Source organism: Dermacentor silvarum, chromosome 5 (genome assembly GCF_013339745.2).
Source record: "Dermacentor silvarum isolate Dsil-2018 chromosome 5, BIME_Dsil_1.4, whole genome shotgun sequence".
Classification (NCBI taxonomy): Eukaryota; Metazoa; Arthropoda; class Arachnida; order Ixodida; family Ixodidae; genus Dermacentor; species Dermacentor silvarum.
This window is the reverse complement of record NC_051158.1, coordinates 92,769,467-92,793,578: the sequence shown is the minus strand read 5'-3', so window position 1 is coordinate 92,793,578 and position 24,112 is coordinate 92,769,467. Positions and strand designations below refer to the sequence as shown.

At 45.3% G+C, this 24,112-nt stretch overlaps 1 protein-coding gene across 1 annotated transcript; it reads right to left on the bottom strand.

Moving 5' to 3' along the window:
* Positions 1–3,963: 3,963 nt before the first annotated feature.
* LOC119453606 (E3 ubiquitin-protein ligase RING2) lies at positions 3,964–22,667 on the bottom strand. Its single transcript, XM_037715660.2, has 5 exons — positions 22,288–22,667; positions 17,833–18,027; positions 10,955–11,413; positions 8,008–8,188; positions 3,964–5,717 (listed from the first exon to the last, which is right to left on the bottom strand). Exons 1-5 carry the CDS (start codon positions 22,528–22,530, stop codon positions 5,497–5,499), a joined length of 1,299 nt encoding a protein of 432 aa, XP_037571588.1. The 5' UTR covers positions 22,531–22,667; the 3' UTR covers positions 3,964–5,496.
* Positions 22,668–24,112: the final 1,445 nt, after the last annotated feature.

The window sequence follows — 24,112 nt, the reverse complement described above, 5'->3', positions numbered from 1 at the left end:
AACTTGCTACTGGTCTAGTTGCTACATAACTGGTGTGAAAAAGACGTGCAATAACCACTGAAGGAAGACTAGAAAGGAAACTGCACATTCGGTATGTTAATGCAGTAATGCTAGCTCAGCAGGGGCCTGAGCAGACAAAAGAAAGCCATATAGGTGCCTGTGTATGTGCCTTCTTCTGTTCTTTGCCACTTTGTTCTTACGTTTATCAAAAGCTGTGCATGCAGTATTGTGCCTTAATGCTAGCCAGACAAGTTAATTGTTGATAACGCCTTTGTTTTTTTCTTTCTCTACCTGCATGTGTGTCACTCGTATTGGAAAATAATATATTCACACTTTTACTACACAAGATGTTTACAACTAGGGATATACGAGGTCTGTTAGAAAAGTGTCCAACCGTTGGCCAAAGAAAAAAAAACTGGCATAACTGGAGCACTGGAAACCTAATTACCTTCAAAGTAGTCTCCTTGGGACTCCACACACTTTTCCCAAGGGCGCTGCCATTGTTGGAAGCATTCCGAAAAGGCCCTCTTTCAGAATGGAGTTTAGCTCAGCTGTCGTTGCAGCCATAATGTCCTCTCTTGTCTGAAATTGCACTCCTTTCAATGGCCTCTTGATTTTGGGAAACAGCCAGAAGTCGCAGGGGGCCATATCAGGAGAGTAAGGAGAGTAGCATGTTGAACTACAGGAGTCTGGTTTTTCGTCAAAAAAGTCTGAATCAAGTGCGAGAAATGTGCAGGAGCATTGTCGTGATGGATGCGCCAATTTCTTGTGGACCACAACTCCGGTCTCTTGCGCCGCGCAGCATCACGTAGGCGACGGAGGACATCCCTGTAGTACTCTTTGGTGATTGTTTGACCCTGTAGTGCATACTCGTGGTGTACCACACCGCGTGAGTCAAAGAAAGCAGTCAGCATCACTCTAACATTGCTGCGCACTTGACGGGCCTTCTTTGGTCTTGGTGACGTGGAATGCTTCCACTGTGACGACTGGGATTTGGTTTCCGGGTCGTACCCATACACCCAAGACTCGTCACCAGTGATTATGGTGTTCATGAAGTCGGGGTCACTGTTTGTGGAATTCAGCATGTCCTGTGAGACTTCAACACGAAGTTGCTTTTGCTCCACCGTGAGTAGCTTCGGCACGAATTTCGCCGCAACTCTCTTCATGGCCATATCTTCGATCATAATGGAATGTGCAGAAAAAGTGCTCATGCCCACCTCTCCTGCAATTTCTCGGATAGTCACACGACAGTCCCGCATCACCACAGCGTTCACTTCGGCAATGACCTGGTCATTTTGGCATGTTGTTGGCCGACCGGAGCGTGGCTTTCTCTCCACCGATGTGCGGCCGTCTTTAAACCGGCTGTACCACTCCTTAATCTGTGTGCTGGTCATAGCATCGTCACCGAAAGCCGTCTGAATCTTCCGAATGGTTTCCACTTGGCTGTCGCCCAGTTTCTGGCAAAATTTGATGCAGTAGCGCTGCTCCACTCGCTCCGACATTTTCCTTGCAATAAAAAAAAAAAGATGACGAGAGCACTGCGCACTACCTCACTCAAATGCTGTGTCCCAGCGACTAACGAAATCGGCAGGCGGGAAAAAATTTGCACATGCGCACAAATGTTCAAGGTCGGCTGATGCAAGCGCGCTTGTTTCATATCCATCAGATGTACCAAAAAAAAAAAAAAATTAAGGTCGGATACTTTTCGTATACTCCATTATGTATTGCTTTAAAGGGGTCTCACATATTGACTCTACAAACAATGAAATGCTCTGCCTAAATCGAGAAAGCAAATGCACAGACTGCCTGAACACAAGGTAATATTATTGAAAGACCGGAAATAATTTAGAGTTAGCTACTCCATACATTTCCTGAGCAACTGGTGCCTCTGAGCAGCAATTGCAACTCCAATGCAGCTGAACCATTCCAAACATTCACCACTTGCATCTGTCTGCCTCGCTGCATACTTCATCAAGTGCTGTTACCCCTTATATTCGAAAAGAAACACGGGCGCGCGACAAATCAAGTAAGTCCGACTCACCGCGACCCGATAGCGAGCGAACACGTTCGCCCCATGCTATGACACCATCGCCTAGTCGTTCACGTGTACAGTCACGCGAACGGTGGCGCGCTCGAACGATCCGTGTTCGTCCATACCGGTGTCCTGCTCTTAGCCTCGCGCGAAGCGTCCGTGCGTGTTGGTCGCCGATCCCCAGCCAAAGAGAGAGCGCCTCCGACCTTTTTCTCCCAAGTCACCCCGCCGGTGCCAGCATCGCGACACTCGCGCCACCTCTCGCAATGCGCCGCAACCACCACGACCGCCGTCGGCACTTAGCTACGCGGTGAAGCCGGATTACAGGAGACGCGCATCCCCACAAACCGCAAGTCATTTTTGGCAACTCATTTTGTTCACGAGAGCCGACTGTTTTCATCTGTTTCCCATTCAGTTACGACAGGGAGCATGGCTGCCATCGAGAGATGGTGTGACGTGTGCATGTCCAGAAATACTGGAGATGATTCAGACACCCTCCCTATTGAGAAGCAAACCTCTCAGCAAGAAGTCCTGTGGCATTTTTACATGTTCATGAAAAGCTGAACAAAGCAATGCATGAGAGCAAAAATCACTTCCTAATGCAGCAGTGTTTTGCCTTTGGTTAGTTTAAACAAACTAAATGAAACAATTCGATGTCCTGCTTGTTGAGCTACACTTATCCCCACAATGACAACTCTCTAGTAGGCTTAGAGATGCTCAAACATTGGATGCAATGCTAAATGGACACAAAAGAGCCCAAACTAGTTAATACTGATAAAAAGTGTTGTTCCAAAATTCTATATGGAACATTTGTATGTCATGCTGAACAAAAATTACCAAATACATGTATTTGTTTTTATTCGTCTTGCAGTTCCTTGACCCCTACATGTCAACAAATGGACCCCTGGTACAACCCTTGTAAGGGTTCAGGGGACCTACAAATATAAAATTTATCTAAAAAAAGCAATAATGGTTGATTGATTGATTACATTTGTGATTTGGCAGAAAAATTATTTTATAACTTGCAGAAATGAAGACCAAAGTTCCTTTCTTTGAATATCGTGCCTCGGGGTTGCCATCTTTGTCAAGGGAGAAGAAAATTGGCAGTTTGGCCGGAAACCTGAAGCACTGACAGCAATAGCAATGTTTAGCCGTACGTTCAAACTTGTTGGCCGATGTTCTAGCAATGTGCGGGGTGACATGTTCGTGCAACGCAGCAGCCGGCGAATTTGCTGCTGCCCAGCAGTGCCTCAGCAGCGTTGGAGGCAATGCGCATTGATGGTGGACGAGGTGCATGCAACGAAAACCCGTTGGTGCTCACAGCTTCAAATTTACTGTTCGCTCAGACTGCGGTATGAACCACGGTGTTATTCACGTAGCTGCAAAGCACGAATGCCAATGCGTGTGCGCGCAACATTCATGCCAGCACCGGAAGCAAGAGCACTGCCCTGGCTTCGACAGGGCTGATTGAGCGGTGTGCGACGACGCATCCATTTGACTTTGTTGCTTTTGCAGGCAAACACACTTCGAGTGTCAGTATAATTGCTATTGCAATAAAAATAAGTTAAAAACATTAACTTATTAAAAACGCTTTTAACTACACAAATCAGTATTCTGTCATTTAGCTATTGATATCGGTTACACATGGTTCCCACCTGAGAGTTACATCATTCTTTGCAAAAATCTATTGCATATTTCTGGCACCCATAATCCATTTATACGAGTGGAATAAAAATAGTGAAAACGGTGTTTCAGCAGGGCTGTGTTGATGTAGTAGGCTTGCTGAAATCAACATGAATCGGCAGTTAAGCCGATCAGAATGCAAACCATTCTTGTTAAGGGAGCCTAACCTCCTCCTACAATCGATCTTGTTGGGTGCGGAAACTGCTGCACTGCAAATGCCGCGCAGAGAAGTAAAACAATAGAAAAAATGAAATGCTTTGAGCACTGTATTTTGGCCATCAGAAAATATTTACAATGTTGCAATGCTACCACACAAGAAACTGATCATTTTATAGAATTCATTGTTCCTTGGGAAAACAAAAATAATAATAATCATAGACTCACAATCAGTGGCAGAACAATAATGCCAGTAATCCATTGTGCTCAAGATCTTGGCTGTCTTCGAAGGCTGTTGCCTCGAAGGATTGCAGTCAGTTCAACTGCCACTGCCAATCGTCAAACGACACCCCGTACCTCTTACACGTCACTCAGTCCACTCTTGCATAACCCAGCACCGACAACTTGCACACATGTAGGCTCCAGGAGTTGATGCTGAACACTTTTCACAGACACAAGGAAAAGGGGAGGGTGAAAAATGAGAGAAAGGGAGATGGGGTGAGGAAGGGTATAAGAGTTTTTTACAATATTGCCCAGTGGGAAATCTGATGCTACTTTCTATGCAAGTTTCTCAACGGGCACTACAATGGAATGCCGGAATACAAGTGGTTCGACAGCGGTTCGGCTTGTCATGAATGCAGGCTGGCCTAAAACATGGCTACGTCTGAAGAAAGAAAAAAGTTTTCTTCGAATGAAATCTTAATAGAAAGGCTTGATTAACATGGCGTGCATCCTTGATTGAAATTTAATTCATCTAAGTTTAATCACATATAGTACAAGTAAACAAAGATAACATAAGTATACAAATGAAATTGATGTGCAAGCGAATGCAGATTCCATCTTTTCTTTGTAAACAACAATAACATAAGTATACAAATGAAATTGACTTGCAAGCGAGTGCAGATTCCACCTTTCTCTGTAAACAAAGATAACATAAGTATACAAATGAAAGTGACGTGCAAGCGAGTGTAGATTCCATTTTTTCTCTGTAAACAAAGATAACATAAGTATACAAATGAAATTGACGTGCAAGCGAGTGCAGATTCCATCTTTTCTCAACTACAGCGGCCCCCCAGTACCATAGCCTGCCACAACTTTTTTTTTTCATCTTTGATTTAACTGTACAATACGTGCGCTATGTAATAAATAAACGTGACACAAGTGCTTATGCTTGAGCAAAAAGTGCTCTTACATAACAGAGAAAGAAAACAAAAACAAAAAAAATGACACCATTGTACACACTGCATTAGTAGGCACCTAACCACTGTGACAAACGTAATGCCGTTCTCCAGACGCGTCTTCAAGGTATCCTGGCTCTCTGATGAAAAGATGCCAACCCGAAACCTGGACTTCCTGGCATTCCCATGCGCGCAACAGCACCGCGTAACCAAATTTCCCTCCAGGTAATATTGAGAAACTCTCATGCGGCAGGGGGTCAAAGGTAAACTTAACGCTGCACGGCTTCCACACCAGAGCGGCTTCTCCACGTAACGGTTTTCACCATTCGCCGCAACGATGCCGACGTGTCTTGCCAGAGATGCACACTTACACATGCACGCACATCACGCAAGTTCACAGCACATTGGTAGTTTTGCAAGGCAACAGAGAGAGCTACTGATGCCGCTTCAAGCCTTCCGGTGTGCGTAGTACATCTCCAGGGGCTTGTTGACCTTCCAGTACTTCTCGTTGACCTGATCAAGCGTCATGCTACCCTGAAGGGGGGTGAACTGGCCAGGTGTAACAGCAATGTAGATGACGAACGGCGCCACACTGCGGGGAGCTGACGCGTCCTGCTCAAACTTGTCCAGGGCCAAACGCATCGCCAGGTACTTGGAGAGGTGGTCCACTGCGTGTGTGGCGGAAAAAAGATCACCACTATCATGATAACTTATTTCTATTTATTTATTTACAACAAACTGCAGTCTAAAGCACAAGCAGGGGTGCAAGAATATGAAATGTCACTGGAGGGAGTTCGGAATCTAACTCATGATTGGGAAAACTTGTGCCCAGGAAGACATGCAACACCCAAATCGCAACAATTGCGGCGAGCATGGTCGTCGAATCTAAATTCGCGAATCAAGTCCGTCTGCCATTTATACGTGTATCTCAGTACATTCCAGAACGTACAACAATATTCGCGTCGCACCTGCAATCCGATTAGACAACGCTCTCTTGCTCTAGAATTGGCAACAAGACCAACAACGTTCAGAAAGTCTCAGATACAGCAATGATCCGGTCAGAAACGGTCACCGGCAAAAAGCAGAACAAGTATGCGTGACAGTACTCTTGTAACAAGGGTAAATTTAGTGTCATTTGAGGTAATGACATTCTATGCCTTCGAAGCAGTGTTCCATGCACTGTTGCACGGCAAAAAGGTGTGTAACGTGACAGTGCATAAGATGCACTGCAAATGACAGTGCAAAAAAGGCATAAAATGACAGTGCACCAAATAATAAGCAAAAAACGTTTTGCAACGCGTCTGTCAAACACGTTCGAATATAGCTGTATTTTAATTCAGCTTAATCATGTGATATATCCAAACCTTTTCAGATCACATTACATAAGTAATCAATCGGCACTCATCCATGTGAGTCCATCCATACAAGAAGTTCTCAAATATATGTGATGGACATGATGAACGTGCAGTGACGCTGTCTGCTGCTGATCAGGTAAAACATGTGGCAGCTTTGTGTGTAGAAAATAAACCGCGACTTAAAATCCAACTTCGTTGCATCACGTACTGTGTTGCTTTTGTTCTTCCTGCATATTGTTTTGTGGCAATCTTTGTTGGAGAATGAAAAGGCTATGAAGCACTTTAGGATTAGTAACCCGAACTCATCCAGCTGCCAAGTCATCTTGAAGGCAAATGTCATTTCATGCAAATCAATTTTTTCTAGTGACATTAAATCTTCCTCTGTTACAGGAGTTAAGATATGGACCAATAGCATGACAGATACAGTCAACAGCAAACATTGATGTGGGACTTGGAGACAAGTGCGACACAACTCCTGCGAGAGTTATAGGGCCCCACCTTTATATCATACCGAATGTACAAATCTTCATGTGATTAATAAACTCAATTCAATTCAATGATGAAACACCACGCATGCGCCAGTGCCTAAAAAAAGGTTACTCAAAATTTCATACCATTTGCATGGAATCGCATCCTACACAAGACCCTGGAAGGGTGCACCAGTTTAGAAAATTACCTATGCATCAGAGGCCATATTACCCAAGAATTCTTTTCTATCCAATTCGTTTCTTATTATACTACATCAGTTTAGAGTAATAAAGGATTCTTTCAAGACTATTTTTGCTCATTTTGCAGCAACAGGAAATGAACGGTAAATGTCAGGTTCAAAGTTAAATTTGTGAAAATTTGTGCCATAACCCCAGTGCTGATACGACAGTCTGACATCATGGATTTCAAAGTATTCTTTTTTTTGTATTTGGGCTGTTGGCAGGTTTCAGGAACATTTACTGAACCCACAAGTTCAGTATCTTTCTTGCTCTAGTATGCAATATAGTCTATTTTTTACAGACGAAGAATTAACTAGGCCACAGTACATGCAGTCAAAATCCACGATGTCATAAAAAGCTGGTGCACAAACCTCAAAGCAACGTTGTCAGCAGCACTTTTTTTTTAGTCTCTTCTGGCTTACCTTCTCCTGGCAAGAGAGGCTTAATTGGCATTGTAGGAATTTTTACTGATACCGTGTTTGATAAACACCATTATAACTGAACCACGGTGTACAGTAGTGAGCAATGAGCGCAAGTGTGAAGTGCTTACTGTTTTGCGTTATTAGTTGCATCACCTTGCTACATTTCTTGCCGTGTTTACTGCCTGCACCTGCATTGAATGTATCCCTAAACAGCATTTACCAAAGCAAAGCAATATGAGTAAGTACTTTACATTACTTGAGTAAACAAGTAGGTGAGTGAGTAATTAAGTAAATATGTAAGTGGGAATGTGGGCGAAAAAGCAAGTAAGGAGCAGTTGCCTAATCACACAGTCAACAATAACTGCAACACAGTGGAGAAATTTAGGCACGAAACTTTGCAAAGTCAAGTTAAATGACTTGCACATTTATGCGGAAGGTGCCCAGCAGTCTGGTCGCACTAGTGTGCAGACTCACCAGTTGCATTTGCCGTGGTCTTGATGTAGCGGACCTGCGCACTGGAGTCCTCCAGCATCATCTGCGGCTGCGGTTTGAACACGAGCTCGATCTCGCTGTTGAGGGCGGCGTCACCGTCCTCCGCGTCTGTCTCCTCGGTCTCCCCTCCGGCGGACTCCGTGTCGTTGGAGCAGGTCGCGGCCTGAGGGGCAAACTCACATGGCTCGTACTGGCGAGCACTTTCGGAAGCGCTCGCTAGCGCATGTGACAGTGCTCGGTTAATAACCAATCGGCTGCCGATAGATGGAGAGTACCTATAATCTGTCTCATCAACTCCACGTGGTGCAGCAAAAGCTGAGGGTCGCCTCAGCCAATCAGGGGACCTATTCTCGGACGATCACTTTCGGAGACATCACTTTCAGTGCCCACCGATTGGTGCATACAGTAGGAATTACCAAATCCTGACTGGGAGCTTGCCACTGTCGTGGAAAAGAAGCGTGTACAATCATTGCATTCTACCGGTGCTAACATATGGGGCAGAAACTTGGAGGTTAACAAAGAATCCTGAGAACAAGTTAAGGACCGCACAAAGAGCGATGGAACAAAAATGTTAGGCCTAACGTTAAGAGACGAGAAGAGAGCGGTGTGGATCAGAGAGCAAACGGGGATAGCCGAGGAGACATTAAGAGGAAAAAATGGAGCTGGGCAGGCCATGTAATGCGTAGGATGGATAACTGGTGGATCATTAGAGTTACAGAATGGATACCAAAAGAAGAGAAGCGCAGTCGAGGACGGCAGAAAACTAGGTGGGGTGGTGAAGTTAGAAAATTTGCAGGCACAAATTGGAATCAGCTAGCGCAAGACAGGGGTACTTGGAGATCACAGGGAGAGGCCTTCGTCCTGCAGAGGACATATAGACTGATGATGATGATGATTTCCCTCCACGTGACGCCGACTGAATGGAAGTGTAAGTCAATGTGAACAACGAAGCCGTGAGCAGAGTGGCAGCTACGGAGTCCAGACCGGCCAGCGACAAGAGTGCATTCTCTTCGTTGCTTGAGACTCGAGCGCCACAAAATGTGCAGCTGCGTTGATGATGGCACATGACGATGATGCTTGGTGACTAACCCTTTCTGTGCCATGGACAAGCTGGGTTCGTCTGCGAGTTCCAGGTACAAACAGCTAATGAGAAGATCAGCTCCACTGAATACACTTTTCAATTTCTTGTTCCTGATGCATTTCATTTTATTGTATTGCGATGTCAATGTTGTTGACTTATGCAATTAATGTTTTGAAATTTCGTTAATACGCAGTTAAAGCATTGTCTGCATTGACATTCGAAATGAATTCCGCAATTCAGCAGTAAGGAACATGGCCATTTTTGGTCAAATATCAGCATAGTAGCGTGGCCTTGAAGGGCTTAAGATGACTCTGCAGAAGCTTCACTTAAAAATCAGTGGTGCGTCGCGGGCGAGCGTCTCCGTCCCAGCTTCTCAGAACACACAGTTGGCTCTCATTACCGATTGGCTAACACACGCCCCAGCCTTCGCTACTCCGCATGGAGTTAGCAAGACAGAGTACAGAGTAGTTATGAATTTGCTATACAGGCTACAAAAAAAAAAAAAAAATAATTACCTTGCAGAGTATAATCTAAGAATCAATACTGACACCTACTGCAACTTTCAGTAATCCTTTCAGAGTGCTCCAGTAGTGATACAAAGGTTGTGTAATAAAGTGCTCAAGCAATCTAATAACGATAACATTGAAATATTGCGGTCGGAACATGCTTATTTTCGTAATAAAGACTGGCTACCGTCTTCAACAGAACTTTTGTCGCCTTTCAATGGCACTCTGAAAAGATCAACTGAAGGTGCCATTAGTGTGGTGGGAAGGTTCTAGCACAACTACTAGCTTGCAATTTAATCAACTACACCCAGAATAACTTGTAACCCTACACCTCATAAATCCTTTCTAAAAAACTTACAATGCACCTAAACGGTAGTGAGCTCAGCCCCTGGCAGCAAAACGTTAGCCAGCATTTAGTAAGGCATCTCAGTGTATTGGTGGTGGATGACCCGTTTGATGTTAACGAAAGATGCAGCCAAGTTTTTGCCAAGCCAGCCCCCCAGTGGCCCGGCCTTCTTAGTTGACGTTAAAGATTTGTTTCATTCTGTGCCACATGCACTACTAATTCCCATTGTTAGGGCTTGCAGTGAGCAAAATGGGTTCAGCAGGGAATGTGCAATGCCACTGTAAAGATCACTCAAGTTTTCCTGCGGCTTCATTAAACCCTCACCATTTAAACTGCACTTGACAATGTATTGGCACCCTCGCACGAGAAAATTAATCGTTCTTTTATCAAAGGTCAGAAATATGTCTGTGATGTTAGTACCATTCACATTACTTCGCATACTTCAAAATGACAAAAGTCTACGGTGTCCAATGTCTAGACATAAGTACCCATCTCAAGATGACTGTCAACGTTAATGTGGTTAGGATTGAAGCAACGCAGGGACACACTGCATTGCCTTGCTGAATACACTTTTATTTAGAGTCTGCAGTGGGGAACTAGGCTAAAAATGGTTAATCGCATTAATATTACACACTCACGCATGACAGCACCACCACAAAGAAAGCTTCACTAAATGCAGCCAGTTTTGTCCGACTGGCACTGTAGAATTGGGATTCAGCATATCGGACTTGGAATAAACTATGCAGCGATTGCATAGGTGTCTTTTTCAGGCACAAAACCTTTATATGTCAGGGGAGAAGAGTGCTCCTTCTCACTTTTACCAGTCAGACATGTAATTTACCTTTCTTCGTTTCACGAGCGAGAGTGACGTTTATGGGGCTAGGTAGCAGACCTGCCGGCACGCCAAAGTTGGTGAAGTAGTAGGCTAAGCATGCTAAGTGCAATAAAATTCTCTTTTGCATGCAGCGTGGTAGCGGCAAGAGCCAACCCCCCTACCTGCTGCGTCTTAGGCCTCTTGCGTGGCTGCGAGGAGCCCACACTGCTGGTGCTGCTCTGGTTGGTAGCATCGCTGCAGCTGCCGGGGGTCGGTGTCTGACGTGGTGGCGGCTGCTGCTGCTGCAACTGCTGTGGCTGCTGTTGCTGCTGCTGTTGTGGTGGTTGTTGTTGCTGCTGCTGCTCCTGCTGCTGGTGTTGTTGCTGCTGTTGCTGCTGTTGTTGCTGCAGCTGCTGTTGCTGCTGTTGCACTGTACTGCTGGCCGTAGGAGCAGCCGCCCCCGAGAAAGAGGTGGGCATGGTTGGGGTGGCAGTGCTCGCGACCTGGTGGCCGCCACTGTTTGATGTTGCGCCAGAAGCCGGCATTGACACGCACGCGGTGGCAGCTGGGGTTGCCGGTCCACTGCTGCCGTTGTTCTCGTCGCCACCGTGCTTGCGCACGCGTTGGTTGCGGTTGAGAGCCTGCGTAGAAGCAACACACAGTGTGATGAAATGACTGCGTCCTAATCGGGTCAACAATACACACCCAGTTCGTTGATCCTTTCATATTTTGTTGAGCGCACCAAAATACCATGACAAGTGTGTTTCCTCCCATTTCATTTGAAAGCGCACCTACGCATCTTTATCTGAGAGGTCCTAAAGGAGCCCTCGTCTTTCTGTTGCAAGCTGCTTAGACCAACGGTTAGAGATGCCTTTAGCGTAGGTCAAAGCATCAATATCGAAATTAATATTTTAATTACTACTGCATTGCTGCCAACCGCATCATCTCCCAGTGGTGCTCACCATAAGCATCACTGACGTCACCACTTGCTCCTTCGTGATTGGTTAAAAACGAAGTTGCAGATAACCACTGCACTACAGGAAAAACGTGATAAATTCAGGTTTTATCTTATTTTTGTTTGCTGTACATTTTATTTTACATTAACGCAAACACAGTCGTAGAAGAAAAGCAAAAATCACTACGACTACAAATCACTTCGCCTCTGAGCACTAAAGCTTCTCTCCTCGCTTGTGTATGCTCGTGAGCAGCCTTGTCGCACTGTTGCCTTTTTTCCAAGTGGCGCAGGTTTCTACCCTCAGTACATTGTTATTGCAGCACACTTTTTGTTGTTCGCGGTGCTGTGTGAACTATGGCTGTACTAGTTCAACTAAAGAAAAGACATGTTGCCCAGTCTCAGGTTGCTCGACCAGTAGTGGCAAACCTGAAATGTGCTAGAATGTGCAAAGGTAGTTTTTTACCATTGCAACGACACCATCAGCACACCGGAGTAACCGTAATCCGTGAACATATAACATGTAGGCAACCGTGGTGTGCGAACTTCCGCTACATAGCCCTTCACCCTCTTACAATTCGCAGAGAGGGGGGTGATGGAAAGGGGGGTACATCAGCGGATGAGAGAAATGGGTGGTAAGAAGCCCATGTAAAATTTCAGTTGAGGGCATGCATTTTTTTTTCTTGTATTTTGAAAGTTCTCAGCTGAATAACTTTGGACTTTCTACCCCTATTGCTGAGCAACACGAGAACAAGGTGAGAGCAAGAGCCAACGTTTCAACAAGTGGACTTGTCTTCTTCAAGGCGACATATGCTCTCCTCGACACAGTATATGTAGGTAGGGTTCTTCTAAAGGGGAGAGAAGGTGGTGGAGAGAACGACCGAGAGAAAGGGGAGAGAAGGTTGCTCATTGTCTTGAATTTCCATCTCCCGCATTCCCCGTGTTTTCCCTGGACCCCTACTGCTGCCATTCTTGATGCATTTAGCTCTCACAACTGTCAACCTATGGAACTTGCTAATGAAAAACGGTGGCTTGAAAAGTGTTTGAGGACCCCTTTAAAAAGGAAAGTAACAGCAAAGAAGCTGCAGCACCAGCCTTCTCCAGCAGCAAGCTGTTTAGTGCTTTCAAGCGAAACTCGGCCTGGGCTCCTTTTAGTACAACTTCCTGTGGTGTACACAGTGTACAATCCAGACACTAGATGGTGACTCAATTCTGCGCCATTTTAAAGAGATTGTCTAGCACTCAGAAAATGTCTTTGGATGGTGGCAGGAATGTGTCACACTGATAGAAAATAGCATGCTTTTCATGAATCAACACGGAATCATATTTTTGATTTGGCTATGAAAGTGGTGCAAAAGTGACACACCAGTGACAAAAGTTACTTGAAGGTGGAACAGTGTACCGTCACGTGACCTAAAATCCAAGCAGGAAAGAGTTATCTTGGATAGCTCAAAACTGCATTCTATCTGCTTTTGCCAACTCTTCTTTACACCAAAGAGTGGATTTCTTTCTTATTTTCAGTTAGTGCGTGTTGAAAAGTGGTGCTGCTTTCGTGTAGACGAACGGAGTGGTGCATCAACGGGCCCTCAAGTGTGCCCTCTTGACATGGTGCTACGCAACAGTGCAAGTAGCGTTGTGGGAGTGGCGCAAGGGTCAGGATGCCAAAAGAGCATTGCGCTTTTCAGGTGGGCCACCATCATCACAGCACCAGTGTAGGCATTCCTCACTGCAATGTGCCTGCTACAGCATTGAACAAAAGGCTTGGATTTCGGCAGCAGCGCCAACTGAAAGACACAGCCTACACATAGACTGAGCCTGTAGGAAACGAGAGATTGTAGGCGACCAAAAAAGAAGAAATACTAATGGCTTTGCAACTGATTAAGTGCTGAGGATGGGTATTAGGGTCATAATTTCAGTGTCAAGTTTAGACACTTCAAAGGTTAGGCTTTCTATTGCGCTACAAAACAGGAGGTCCTTGAAAAACGATAAGAGTCCCTTTAAATCAGTCACTAAAATAACTATAGTGCTATTCCCCCTTTTTTGCCTTATTCCCCCCTTTATACAGCCCCATCTAGCGTGCTGACATGGAAGATTCAGATGCAAATGCTGTATCGTCTCCGTCTCATCAGGGACATGACGACTGCATCAGCGCTCGGTCCTTGTCTTTATCTCGCCAAGCAATCTCGTACCTTCAGACACAGGCCTTCACCACCTCATGACAAGATTGTCTAGTTCCGCTTCAAGCGATCTCTTGCCATGTTCTGCAATATTTGCATACATTCTGTTAAGCTTTTAACCACCAACAGCCAGAAGTCAGTGCCCTGTTTGTTGTACAGTACGGTCCACTATGGTGCAGAACGGTGCCAGCTCACCCAAGTCGGCCGCAAAGCTGGGGGCTTCCACACTTGCCAGAGGGAAAAACTCACCACATGCTTTACACACGTGTTCCCTTTAAAAGAGAAGTGACGTGACATTTGCGTACCTGTCAACCTGTCAGCTTTAAAATTAGTTAAGGTCCTGCCAATCAGGGGAGGGTGAAAGGATGGCAAGCATTCTTAAGGACTTTGCCCAAAACACACTTGAACATACCTTTACTGGCAGACGTGTGCACTCTCTTAACAATGGTTTGCCATTCGAACATTCGAATATAAGGCGGTCATGATTATAAGGCGAGAGTGCAGTTGGGGGACCTACAAAAACAAATTTAAGTGTGCACATTAATGTACGGCAATATAAGGTAGCCAATGGATTGTACAAGCTCAGCGGGAATTGCCGGAAATACCGAATTCCCGACACAGCCAAAACACAAAATGGTGACCATGAAATAGGGGGGAAAGGAGTTTCAACACGCGAAATGCGGGTTATAGGTGAATATTACCTTTAGGCGTGACTTCACGGCATTGGACATTTCGCCTTACAGTGTGGCTTGACGGCATCACAACACCTGCTACTGTAAAGCCACACTATAAGGTGAAATTGACATTCAGTGCAGGGTAGCAAACCGGACGTGCGTCTGGTTAACCTCCCTGCCTTTCCTCTCTCTCTCTCTCTCTCTTTGAGTGACTTTGCTGTTGCTGATTTCGCCAGCTTCGGGAACAAAGCAAGTATCCTGCTGGTATACGGTGTCTTGCACTGCCACAAGAAGATGGTGGAAGCAATATTACAACACCTTTTCTTTTGCATGCATTTTTTTGCAATCTTGTGCCACTTTCTTTCAACACCTATAAATCTTTTCCGAAAAGAGAGCTTAATTTTTCCCAAAACATGACACAGTACTCGTAAAATCGTAGAACGAGACCAAACTGGTAAACTAAGAAACAATTTAGGAGAACTGGCAGGTAAGCATTTAGGACTCGTCACTTTCTTTGCGTTAAGTGAAGGTTCAAGCCCCTCTTAAGGTTAGAAAAAAAAAAAAAAAACGCATTAGTTCCAACTCCAAAGGGGGCCAGAAATTTAGTGGAATAAAACGGAGTTCGAGCTAAGGGGAGCCCCTTTAAATATAGCATACAATCAATTGTGCGGTACAGCATGCAAAACCAAAACCATCACTGGGCTCACATTGAAAAAGTTTATAATTCCTCTATCAGCTTGCAAAATGTGCCGGAAGAAGCCAAGGTTCCGCATAAAGTCGAAGTGCGATAACATCGCACCTCAGGCGTCGTTTGCTGTGGGTGCGGGGGGAAATGGGTGAGAGTGAGATAAGAAGGATGGCAGCTCAACACGTGCCGTACTCCAGTGTGCATAATGATGGAGATGATGAGATCCAGCACGTCTTAGAAGGGGGGTGTAGGTGAGTGCACGGTAATGTGAAGGAGGGAGGGAGGGGGCAGGTGGGCGCGTGGTAACGTGATGAAGCACGCACTGGAGGCTCCTGCTCCATTTAGGCCAAGGATGGTGTACGCCACTCTGCTTGCTCTGTTTCAATCTTGGCTTCTCACGCGCGTGCATTTCCTCGTCATTTTTACGACATGCAACCACGCATCGAACCTATGCCTTTGGCTCAGGTTTTTCTAAAAAGCGATCCACAGAAGTTAAGAGGTACTGTTTAAAGAAAAAAAAAAAAATTGCATGGTTCTTGGAGTCCTAATTTTCGGCAGTTCTTTTCTATTCAAATACATAGAACACTGCCGGGTCCAACAGAGCACTTAAAATTATCCTTGAATTCAATGTAACAGATTTCGAATTATCGGGATTTCATTGCGCTGGCAAGCACTAGATTGCTCCAATTAATTTACTATAATGCTTGTTTCTGCAAGCCAGTTTGTTTCGGTAACCATGAGGCTGATGCATAATGTCGTCATAATGCATAAGGCACGCCGTAATGGGGGGCTTCGGATGAATTTTCACTGCCTGGGGTTTTATAACATGCACCAAACGCACGGTACACGGGCATTTTTGCATTCCGCCTCCATTGGAATGCAGCTGCATCGGCCGGGTATTGAACTCACGACCTAGTGCTTAGCGGTGCAACGCCATAGCCATTAAGCCACCACAGCAGGCGTTTTGTGCATGAGAAGCTTGTGGTAAAATCTTTACAACTTCAAAAATATGTCAGCTTTCTTTCACAGTGGACCACACTGTGCCCGTCCTTTTCCCCTTCCGTACTTTCCCGAGTGCAGTGTTGCAAGTTTAGGTACAAGCTGAGTCCTTTAATATCAGGCCAAGTTTGCTTAGGGACAGAAGCTACCGCTAGGGGCGCCACTGCAGAAAAGGAGGCTGCGCTGCGATGGCCACCAGTGTTGTCGGGTCGATTTGGCAGACAACTTCGCGGTGAAATTATAGCTTGCAGAGCACTCTAGTGACTGTTGGTGGTGCAAAGGGATCATTGTCCTAAAATGGTCTGCCATGCAACAGCTGATTATTTCTGACAGATTTAACTTTACAAGTTTACTACAGGGTACCTAATCCCGCATGGTAGCAACCACCTTGCCAGAAAATGCCCCTGAAAGCAGCTGTGCAGTGCTTCAATGCCATTGCAATTTAGTTACATGTCGAAGAGTCATTATAGATTTACACCTGATGGTCCCTAACAGAGGGTGGCACTTTTGCTGCTGTCAGCAAAGGGTGTGTGGCAAAGGCAACTCTATCATGGTTTTACAAAAACAACCAAGCGCACTTCACTAGTCTTACTATCTGGCATAGTTTACATTATTAATGCAGCTCTGAAATTTAGCTCAGAATAACTCTTACGAGAAAACTCTTGAACATAATAAAGGCTGGAACTTAGGCTTAGAAACAATAAGTTAATATAAACACTGAGGCGTGCATATAACATGGAATCAAGTTGAATATATAATTAACAGAGCCAATTGCTTCCTGGGATATTTGCACCATAACTTTTCTCGCACTCCATTTCCTTTATTATTGCTACGTCATAAAACCCTTTTAAGGCCAAAATTAGAATATGCTGCAGCTATATGACCCCTTTCACAAAAGCCTAATGTACATTTCTTTGAACTAATCCAAAATTACAAGTCCTTTTATTTTTCGCAATTGCAACCGTGCTGCAAGCGTGTATGCAATAAGTCTGGGCCTTCAATCACTGGCAACACGTCGAGTATTTCTCGCCTATCATTTTGTGATAACCTATATCACCAACCTACTCTAGATCCGAAATCCATGTCACAACCACATTATTAAGCACAGCGCATTGATCATCAGCATAAAAGTAGGATTTATCCATGTTAACATGTTTTTTTTTTTTTTTTTTACAATAATTTCTGCCACGAACATTGAAAGAATAGAATGAACTTTCCGATGATATTGTATCCATCACTAATAATGAGAAATTTTGAAAAGTTGTAGATGAGCAATGATACGACACACGTCTTTGGCATCGTTAGTGAAAGTCCCGAGGACTATTCAAGCTTCTTCGCACAAGGTAAAAGGCGGAAAGAGTGCGTAAACTGCAACGAAAAGACCACGCCAGAGCACCACCCAGCTCCTGCGCCACTTGCCGAGTAACTGGTGGCGCTACCGTGCAGTCACATTCAGCAGCGTATGAAGCTCTCCCACAGCTTGACGACCAGTAAAATAAAATAAAATTTTGAAAGACCCTGGTACAAGTTACCAGCTTGCCCAAGTCCACAGCCTGTGGTCAAGCCTAACCTGCATGCGCATGCCCTCCTCGATGCTGTGTGCCAGGGCCTGCGAGTGCTGCCGGTTCAGCTTGGCAAGGACGCGCTCCTGGTGGGCCTCGTACTCATCCCGGCTCGGGTAGATCTTGGCAATGAGCATGTCGAAGTTGGGGTCCGCTCGCAGCGAGCGCTTGGACACCAGCTTCTTGCGGCACGTCGGGCACTCCTGCATGGAGAACAGGTGTAAAGGGCCGTGCTTCTCTAGGACCAGCACCTAAGCAACAGCACCTGAGCATGCCTCAGCATTAGACTGACATTGCCCTTCACAGCTGTTACCAGTAACAACACTTCCCTTACCCAAATCTGGCGCAGCAACTGATTTAAAAATTTTGAAGCCCGCAAATTCTGGCGTTGCTGCTATCCCTAAAGGATCCTTGAAACAATTTCGATGATAAATGTATGAAAGTAGTGAGTCGGTAGGGCAGACCTTTTTGATGATTCGAAGACAGATTTAAGTGCTCTGCATAAAGCACGAGTTTATTGTTAGGGTTTTAAAAACTTGCATCGCTACTGATTGCAGCGGCACCACTCCTCCGAGTTTTCAGACACCCCTTCCCATGCACGCAGCGTGGGTGAGTGATGTCACTCGGGCAAGCGATCGGATTGGCTAACCCACACAACGCCATTGGCAATGTTAGAACCATGTTGCTTCGTTAAGATAAGTTTTAACACCATACATTTGCACAGTAATGTGGATAACCTTAAAAATAAATACACACAAGCAATAAATGTAGACAAGATCAACTGCTACAGCCGTGGCAGCTGCGGCTTTGGCAGCCGATGGACGCGGAGCAGTTCTCAATGAAAATAGGTGCAGTGATGTCTTCTTTGGCAGCAGGAACATGAATAGTACTAATTCTCTACGACCCTTGTATTACACTGCAGGTGCATGCACGTCAATGTCAACACCAACCTACTTGATCAATACAGTGATCATCCGCAGTTTTGAAAAGAAAGGCACTTTTTTTTTGCAGCAACCGCAGGTTGCGCATTTGTCAGAGAGCCAAGTTTTGTGTATAACTTGGCTATAATAGTAGCATAAAAATACCCTAACAAGATGAGACCCAGGAAAAAAAAAAAGTGCTGCATAGGCAATTGAACGAGTCTTACAACAGCAGAAAATGTCCATCAGAAAGATGCCCCCTTGAGTTACACTTTCGTGTAGTGGTACTGTCTCTGCCTTTTACTTAAAAAAAAGTGTAGGTTCAATTCCCGCCATTGGCGCACTTTTTTTTTAAGTTCGAGTAAAGTAAACATTACAAATAGCTCAATTCACCGCATTCACAAATTGGCAGTAGTTCTAGCCTAGCTGCGGCAGCGCTTGTTTTTACCGCTGACAGCTACAAAGATATCTTACCAGCATAATATAGAAAGAATCGTAACCATAAATTAAAATTAAATTACGGCGTTTTACGTGCCAAAACCACGATCTGATTATGAGGCCCGCCGTAGTCCGGATTAATTTTGACCACCTGAGGTTTGTGCACCCAATGCACGGTACATGGGCACTTCTGCATTTCGCCATCATCGAAATGCGGTCACCACCACCGAAATTTGATCCCGTGCCCTCAAGCTTAGCAGCGCAACGCCACTACACCACCACGGCGGGTTGGGGGAATGTTTGGGTGAGTTGCTATTCCACAGAAAAAGATTTTTAGTGCCGAAAAGAAAAAATATGGACTATGACATGTGTTTTAAATGGATTAAGCATGCAGGAATGATAACTGAACAATCGCAGCAAAGCTACAGGCCACTGGATGAACTACACACACTAAGCCATGGCCACATTCAAAGTAAAGAGAACTTGAAGCAGTGCCTGTAGCTGCTCGTAGCATCTGTCAAACTTCTCCCAGCCGCCTAATGGCGGTGCTGTAAGTGGCTTCTGCGAAACACAGCCCACACATTTGCATGTTCCTTTCCATAAAGGTACTTTGTGTACACCTGGCAACCAAAATAAACCGCGTAAACTTCATTTTAGAGGGACACTAAAGAGAAACCTTAAACAATTTCGGACTAATAGAGCATTATTTCAAAACTATTATTTTAATTAATTTTACAGTATCAGGCTAATTGCTAGAAGGAAAAACTGGGCCCAAAATTTTCATCTTGTGAATTTCATGCTGAGAACCCAGCATCAGCATCAGGAAGTTTTGAAGCATTTGAAATATTGCGGTCATCATGTTTGACCAACTTCGTTGAAAGAGGGATGCTAATTTCTGCCCCACAACATCCCTGCTCATTCTCAATTGACAGTGCATAGGTTTTCAGCATACAATTATATCGCTGCACTTGAACACCTTCCGTAGTCTCCACATTTAGCACCCTGTAACGTTCTTATTTTCCACAAACAAAAACTGGTACTACAGAAATGTAATTTTGAAGCTGTTGCAACAATTAAAAAAGAAACAACTCTGATAAAGCACTCAAGAGAAGACTATTTCCAAGAGTGCCACTAGCAATGGAAGAAGACGTGGAACCAGCATATCATGTTAACGGGGAGTATCTTGAAGTCACGTGACCATATTGATGCATATGAAATAGCCTTTACAAAAAAAAAATCTACAACCCCAAAAAATGCATGTCATTGCAGAAAAGCATACACCTGAATTATCAGAACATTTCATACTTGCCAATGAAGACTAGAGACACCTGGTATCAGCATAATCAGTGTCTGATACAGTGTGGCACACAGCCCACAGTTACACTTCAAATGACAGTCCTTCCATTTGAGGGGACCACACCATTTTCCGCTGTAGACTTGACATTAATTGCTGCACTAGGACACTTCGTAGAGATGGGCAAGACGGCTCACTTCAGTGAGTGGTTCGGAACGGATCAGCTCATTGAAATGAACTGGTTCATCTGAATGGCTCACCGGTGCACTTAAATCTGTAACCTGTTTCATGCATAGTGTGCTTATTTGGTGCTGAAATAATAACATACGTGAGTAGAATAAGCATGTTATAGGCATTTTGACTATTCCGGCTGACTATTTAATAATTTCTTAGTTTAAGAGCACACAGGTTTAACATCAGTCAACCTTTCTTATCTGATATTGGCAATAAAATGCTTCTGATACTGTAACGATATGCCAATGAGTAGGCCGCCTCGCCGACGACTGCTGGTGTAAGTGCGTCTCTGGCGAAACACGAGCGCTGACTGGAACTTGAATTAACGTGGGTGAACGATTGGAATGCAAAGAAAGACTTAACTGCTGAAGTCACACCTGGAAGAACTGGCTCAGACGGAACAGCTAGGTGCGTCTCATTGAAGAAGAGAAGCGGCTTCCTCTCTAAAAGAACTGCCGCTCACTCATTCTTTACAAAAAGCGGCTCAGATGATCTGGCTTGCTCTTCAATTGCCCATCCGTAACACTTAGTGTAAGATATCAAATTGTGCACAGGATCCGTGGTATCTTGGGTGTCTCTATTTTGGCAGCCGACATTCTGCGTATGTACTAAAATGTACTTGCAACCACAAGACATGTAAAAGAGGTCCTTCTGACACCACTGACAGCTGTTGGAAGCCGAATCTAAGTGAATTCGGCTAGGCAGACTTAAACACGAAGACTAGTAGAAACTTTCGCCATGTATGGCAAACCTCGAGGTTCTCGAGAGAAACGATCTCCATAAATCTGATACATGCAGTGTGAATCACCGACAGTGGTACCTCGTTTCCACCCGGCGCTGTGAAACTACACAATAAAATAAGCGCCAAAGGGAATCAATATTTCTTTCTTAGCGAGTTACCCCCACTTTTCCATATCGAATATGCTTGTAGTCTCTTTCGTGGGCCAATCCCAGAGATAGTGCAGTTTAAAATTGTGCGCCGATGCCGTAGATGGATATTTTACCGGTGCTTCTGCTGATATCGGGAGCGGTGTTTTTTTTTGTAAGGGAGCGTTTTCGTACACTTCCCTCATTACAGCTAGCGTTTTGGGACGATGTTGTTTAGACGCTGCGGGCGTCCGAATTAATTCTATGGCTCATAAAACCCATTCTCACTCTATTTCATCAACGTTAACTAGATGTTGAATCGTTTTGCAACTTTTTTTTTCTTTATTTTGCTGTCTGGTCGCTCACACTACGGGCGACGCATCCTCAGCATCGTCCGGCAGTTTCGCAAGAGTGAAAGGAAGCCGCGGTTCGACGCGACCATCCCTATTTCGAGTGCCGCCGCCTTCGTGGGGGTATCGCGCACGTTTCGAAGAGGAATCGCGCAGATCCCGTCAGCTGGGTCTCCCAGGGCCGGCGGCGCAATTTTAGCCCGCAGCTGAGCGCACACGGTCGATTGTTTACAGCAAACCACGCGCGAGTGCGCGCGCCGTGGTGGTCTCTGGTGGGGCGTCAAGCAAGCAGCGAACGCCGGAGTGCGTGCTGCCGGCAGCCGCTCCCTCGCGCGAGGCACGGCCAGAGTTTTAACCCACCTTGTTGCCGCTGCGCAACGCCGTGATGATGCACTCCTGACAAAAGCGGTGCAGGCACTCCTTGGTGGTCATGGTGTTCTTGAGCATGTCCAGGCAAATGGGGCACATGAGCTCACTGTGCAGGCTGCGCGGTGACACTGCGATCTCGGTGCTGTCCGTGATGACCTCCTGCGGGGTCCTGTTCAGCTCGTACAGGCTCAGCTCCCAAGTCCGGTTCGTCGCCTGGGTGTCCGACGACGACATCTTGGATGTTGAAGCGCGCTGATCACAACCCGTTGCTACCCCTCCGTGCAGAGAACCGCGGGCCCGACACCGACACCCAACACAAGGGGCACGGAACTCCGCTGCTGCTGTTCGCTGGAGCACGCTCGCCGCGCGAAGGCGCCACAAGCGGCGTTGCGGAGATGGCGATGATGATAGCGTTGACGGCAGCGCCCACGTTGTGCGTAAAGCGCACTGGTGTGCACTGGGAAGCCCTGGTGCGATTTGTCGAGGATGTTATTAGTTTTGTTATGCTTGCTTATCAGCAGTCCAGTGCGAGAGGCACAGTCAGATGGGGGCAGAACAATGGGTGTTCTGTGATAGAACACGGTGCTTTGGAGTCATCGTAAAATTAAGTCGTAGTGAGTGCACAGATTTACGTGACCGAAAAAAAGAAATACGATAGTCGCAGCTTTTTACGCTGTGTGGTAGAATATTTGTCAAACTATTGCACCGACCTCGATGGTTCGTTTTCCGCAAAAAAGACCGCACAAACGAACGTCATAAACGGCAAGGCATTTTTCTCGCAATGCATCACCCCCATAACATGGGGGTCTGGTGCTTACAGTTACTGTAATTGAAAAAAAAAAAAAAAATGCCTCTACAACATGTCATGTGCAAGAAGCTTTCATGCATAGCGAGTAAATCAAGTGGTCATTGAAACAAGTTTAGTTAATTACAAAAAACCACAGGTAAGGAATATTTAATCAGAAATTGTACTGATGCAGAGCACTGTACTTGTACTAGCTGCATATCATAATAGTCCCTTAATAGTAGCTTAAAAAGTATTGAGGGACTATGATAGGCAGAACACTAGTAAATACCAAATGCTTAAAATGTGGGCTTTAAAAAGCAAAAGCAACACATGGGATGGGCTAGGAGATTGATGCCATTGCCATTGTGTGTGTGTGTGTGTGTGGGGGGGGGGGTCAGGATGAATTTTGACCACGTGGTGTTCTTCAATGTGCACCAGTCAGAGGCGTGCCCACCGACTACATTGGCCACGTCTTTATGCATCAGTTTCTGTCATCTTCCTACCTAACGCTCATTCTACTGCTCCCCATCTTGCACCAAGTTCCTATTTGGTCGCCCATTTTGTGGGATAAGGTGTTTAAAATCAGTACTTCTGCAGTTTGCTCAGCAATTGTTGGAACAGCTGTCGTTTGCAGTCCCAATCATTGCTATACACATTAGTTTGTCAACATCAGTATAGAGTCCTGCTTTCGTTGACAGACAGATCACCATGATGTTGCTGTGCGTGTTGCAAATTTTGGTTACCACATCAGCAGGTTCTAAAGCTGTTTCGATTATTACTGTGCAGTACGTACCCTTCTGCATGGAATCATCCAGCTTTAGGTGAACATGCTTTGTTATACAATGTTTAATAGTTGGCAAGCAGCACTGTAAAAGCTATGCAGGTAGCACCGCCATAGTAGACTCCCTCCACGTGCTTTTCAGTGCAATTGTTTTAGATCTGCAAAACTTTTTATAGAATTACTACTTTAGGTACAGCTACAACTTGTGGGCGTACGGTTATGTCCATGCCACATTACTTTTGCACGTC

Bases quoted from the DNA above. Each gene is read 5' to 3' on its own strand.
- LOC119453606 (XM_037715660.2), bottom strand. From the start codon at position 22,530: ATGTCGTCGTCGGACACCCAGGCGACGAACCGGACTTGGGAGCTGAGC. The intron at 18,028-22,287 runs GTGGGTTAAAAC...TTCTCCATGCAG, and splicing joins CGTTGCGCAGCGGCAACAAG to GAGTGCCCGACGTGCCGCAA. The intron at 11,414-17,832 runs GTTAGGCTTGAC...GCTTCTACGCAG, and splicing joins AGGAGGGCATGCGCATGCAG to GCTCTCAACCGCAACCAACG.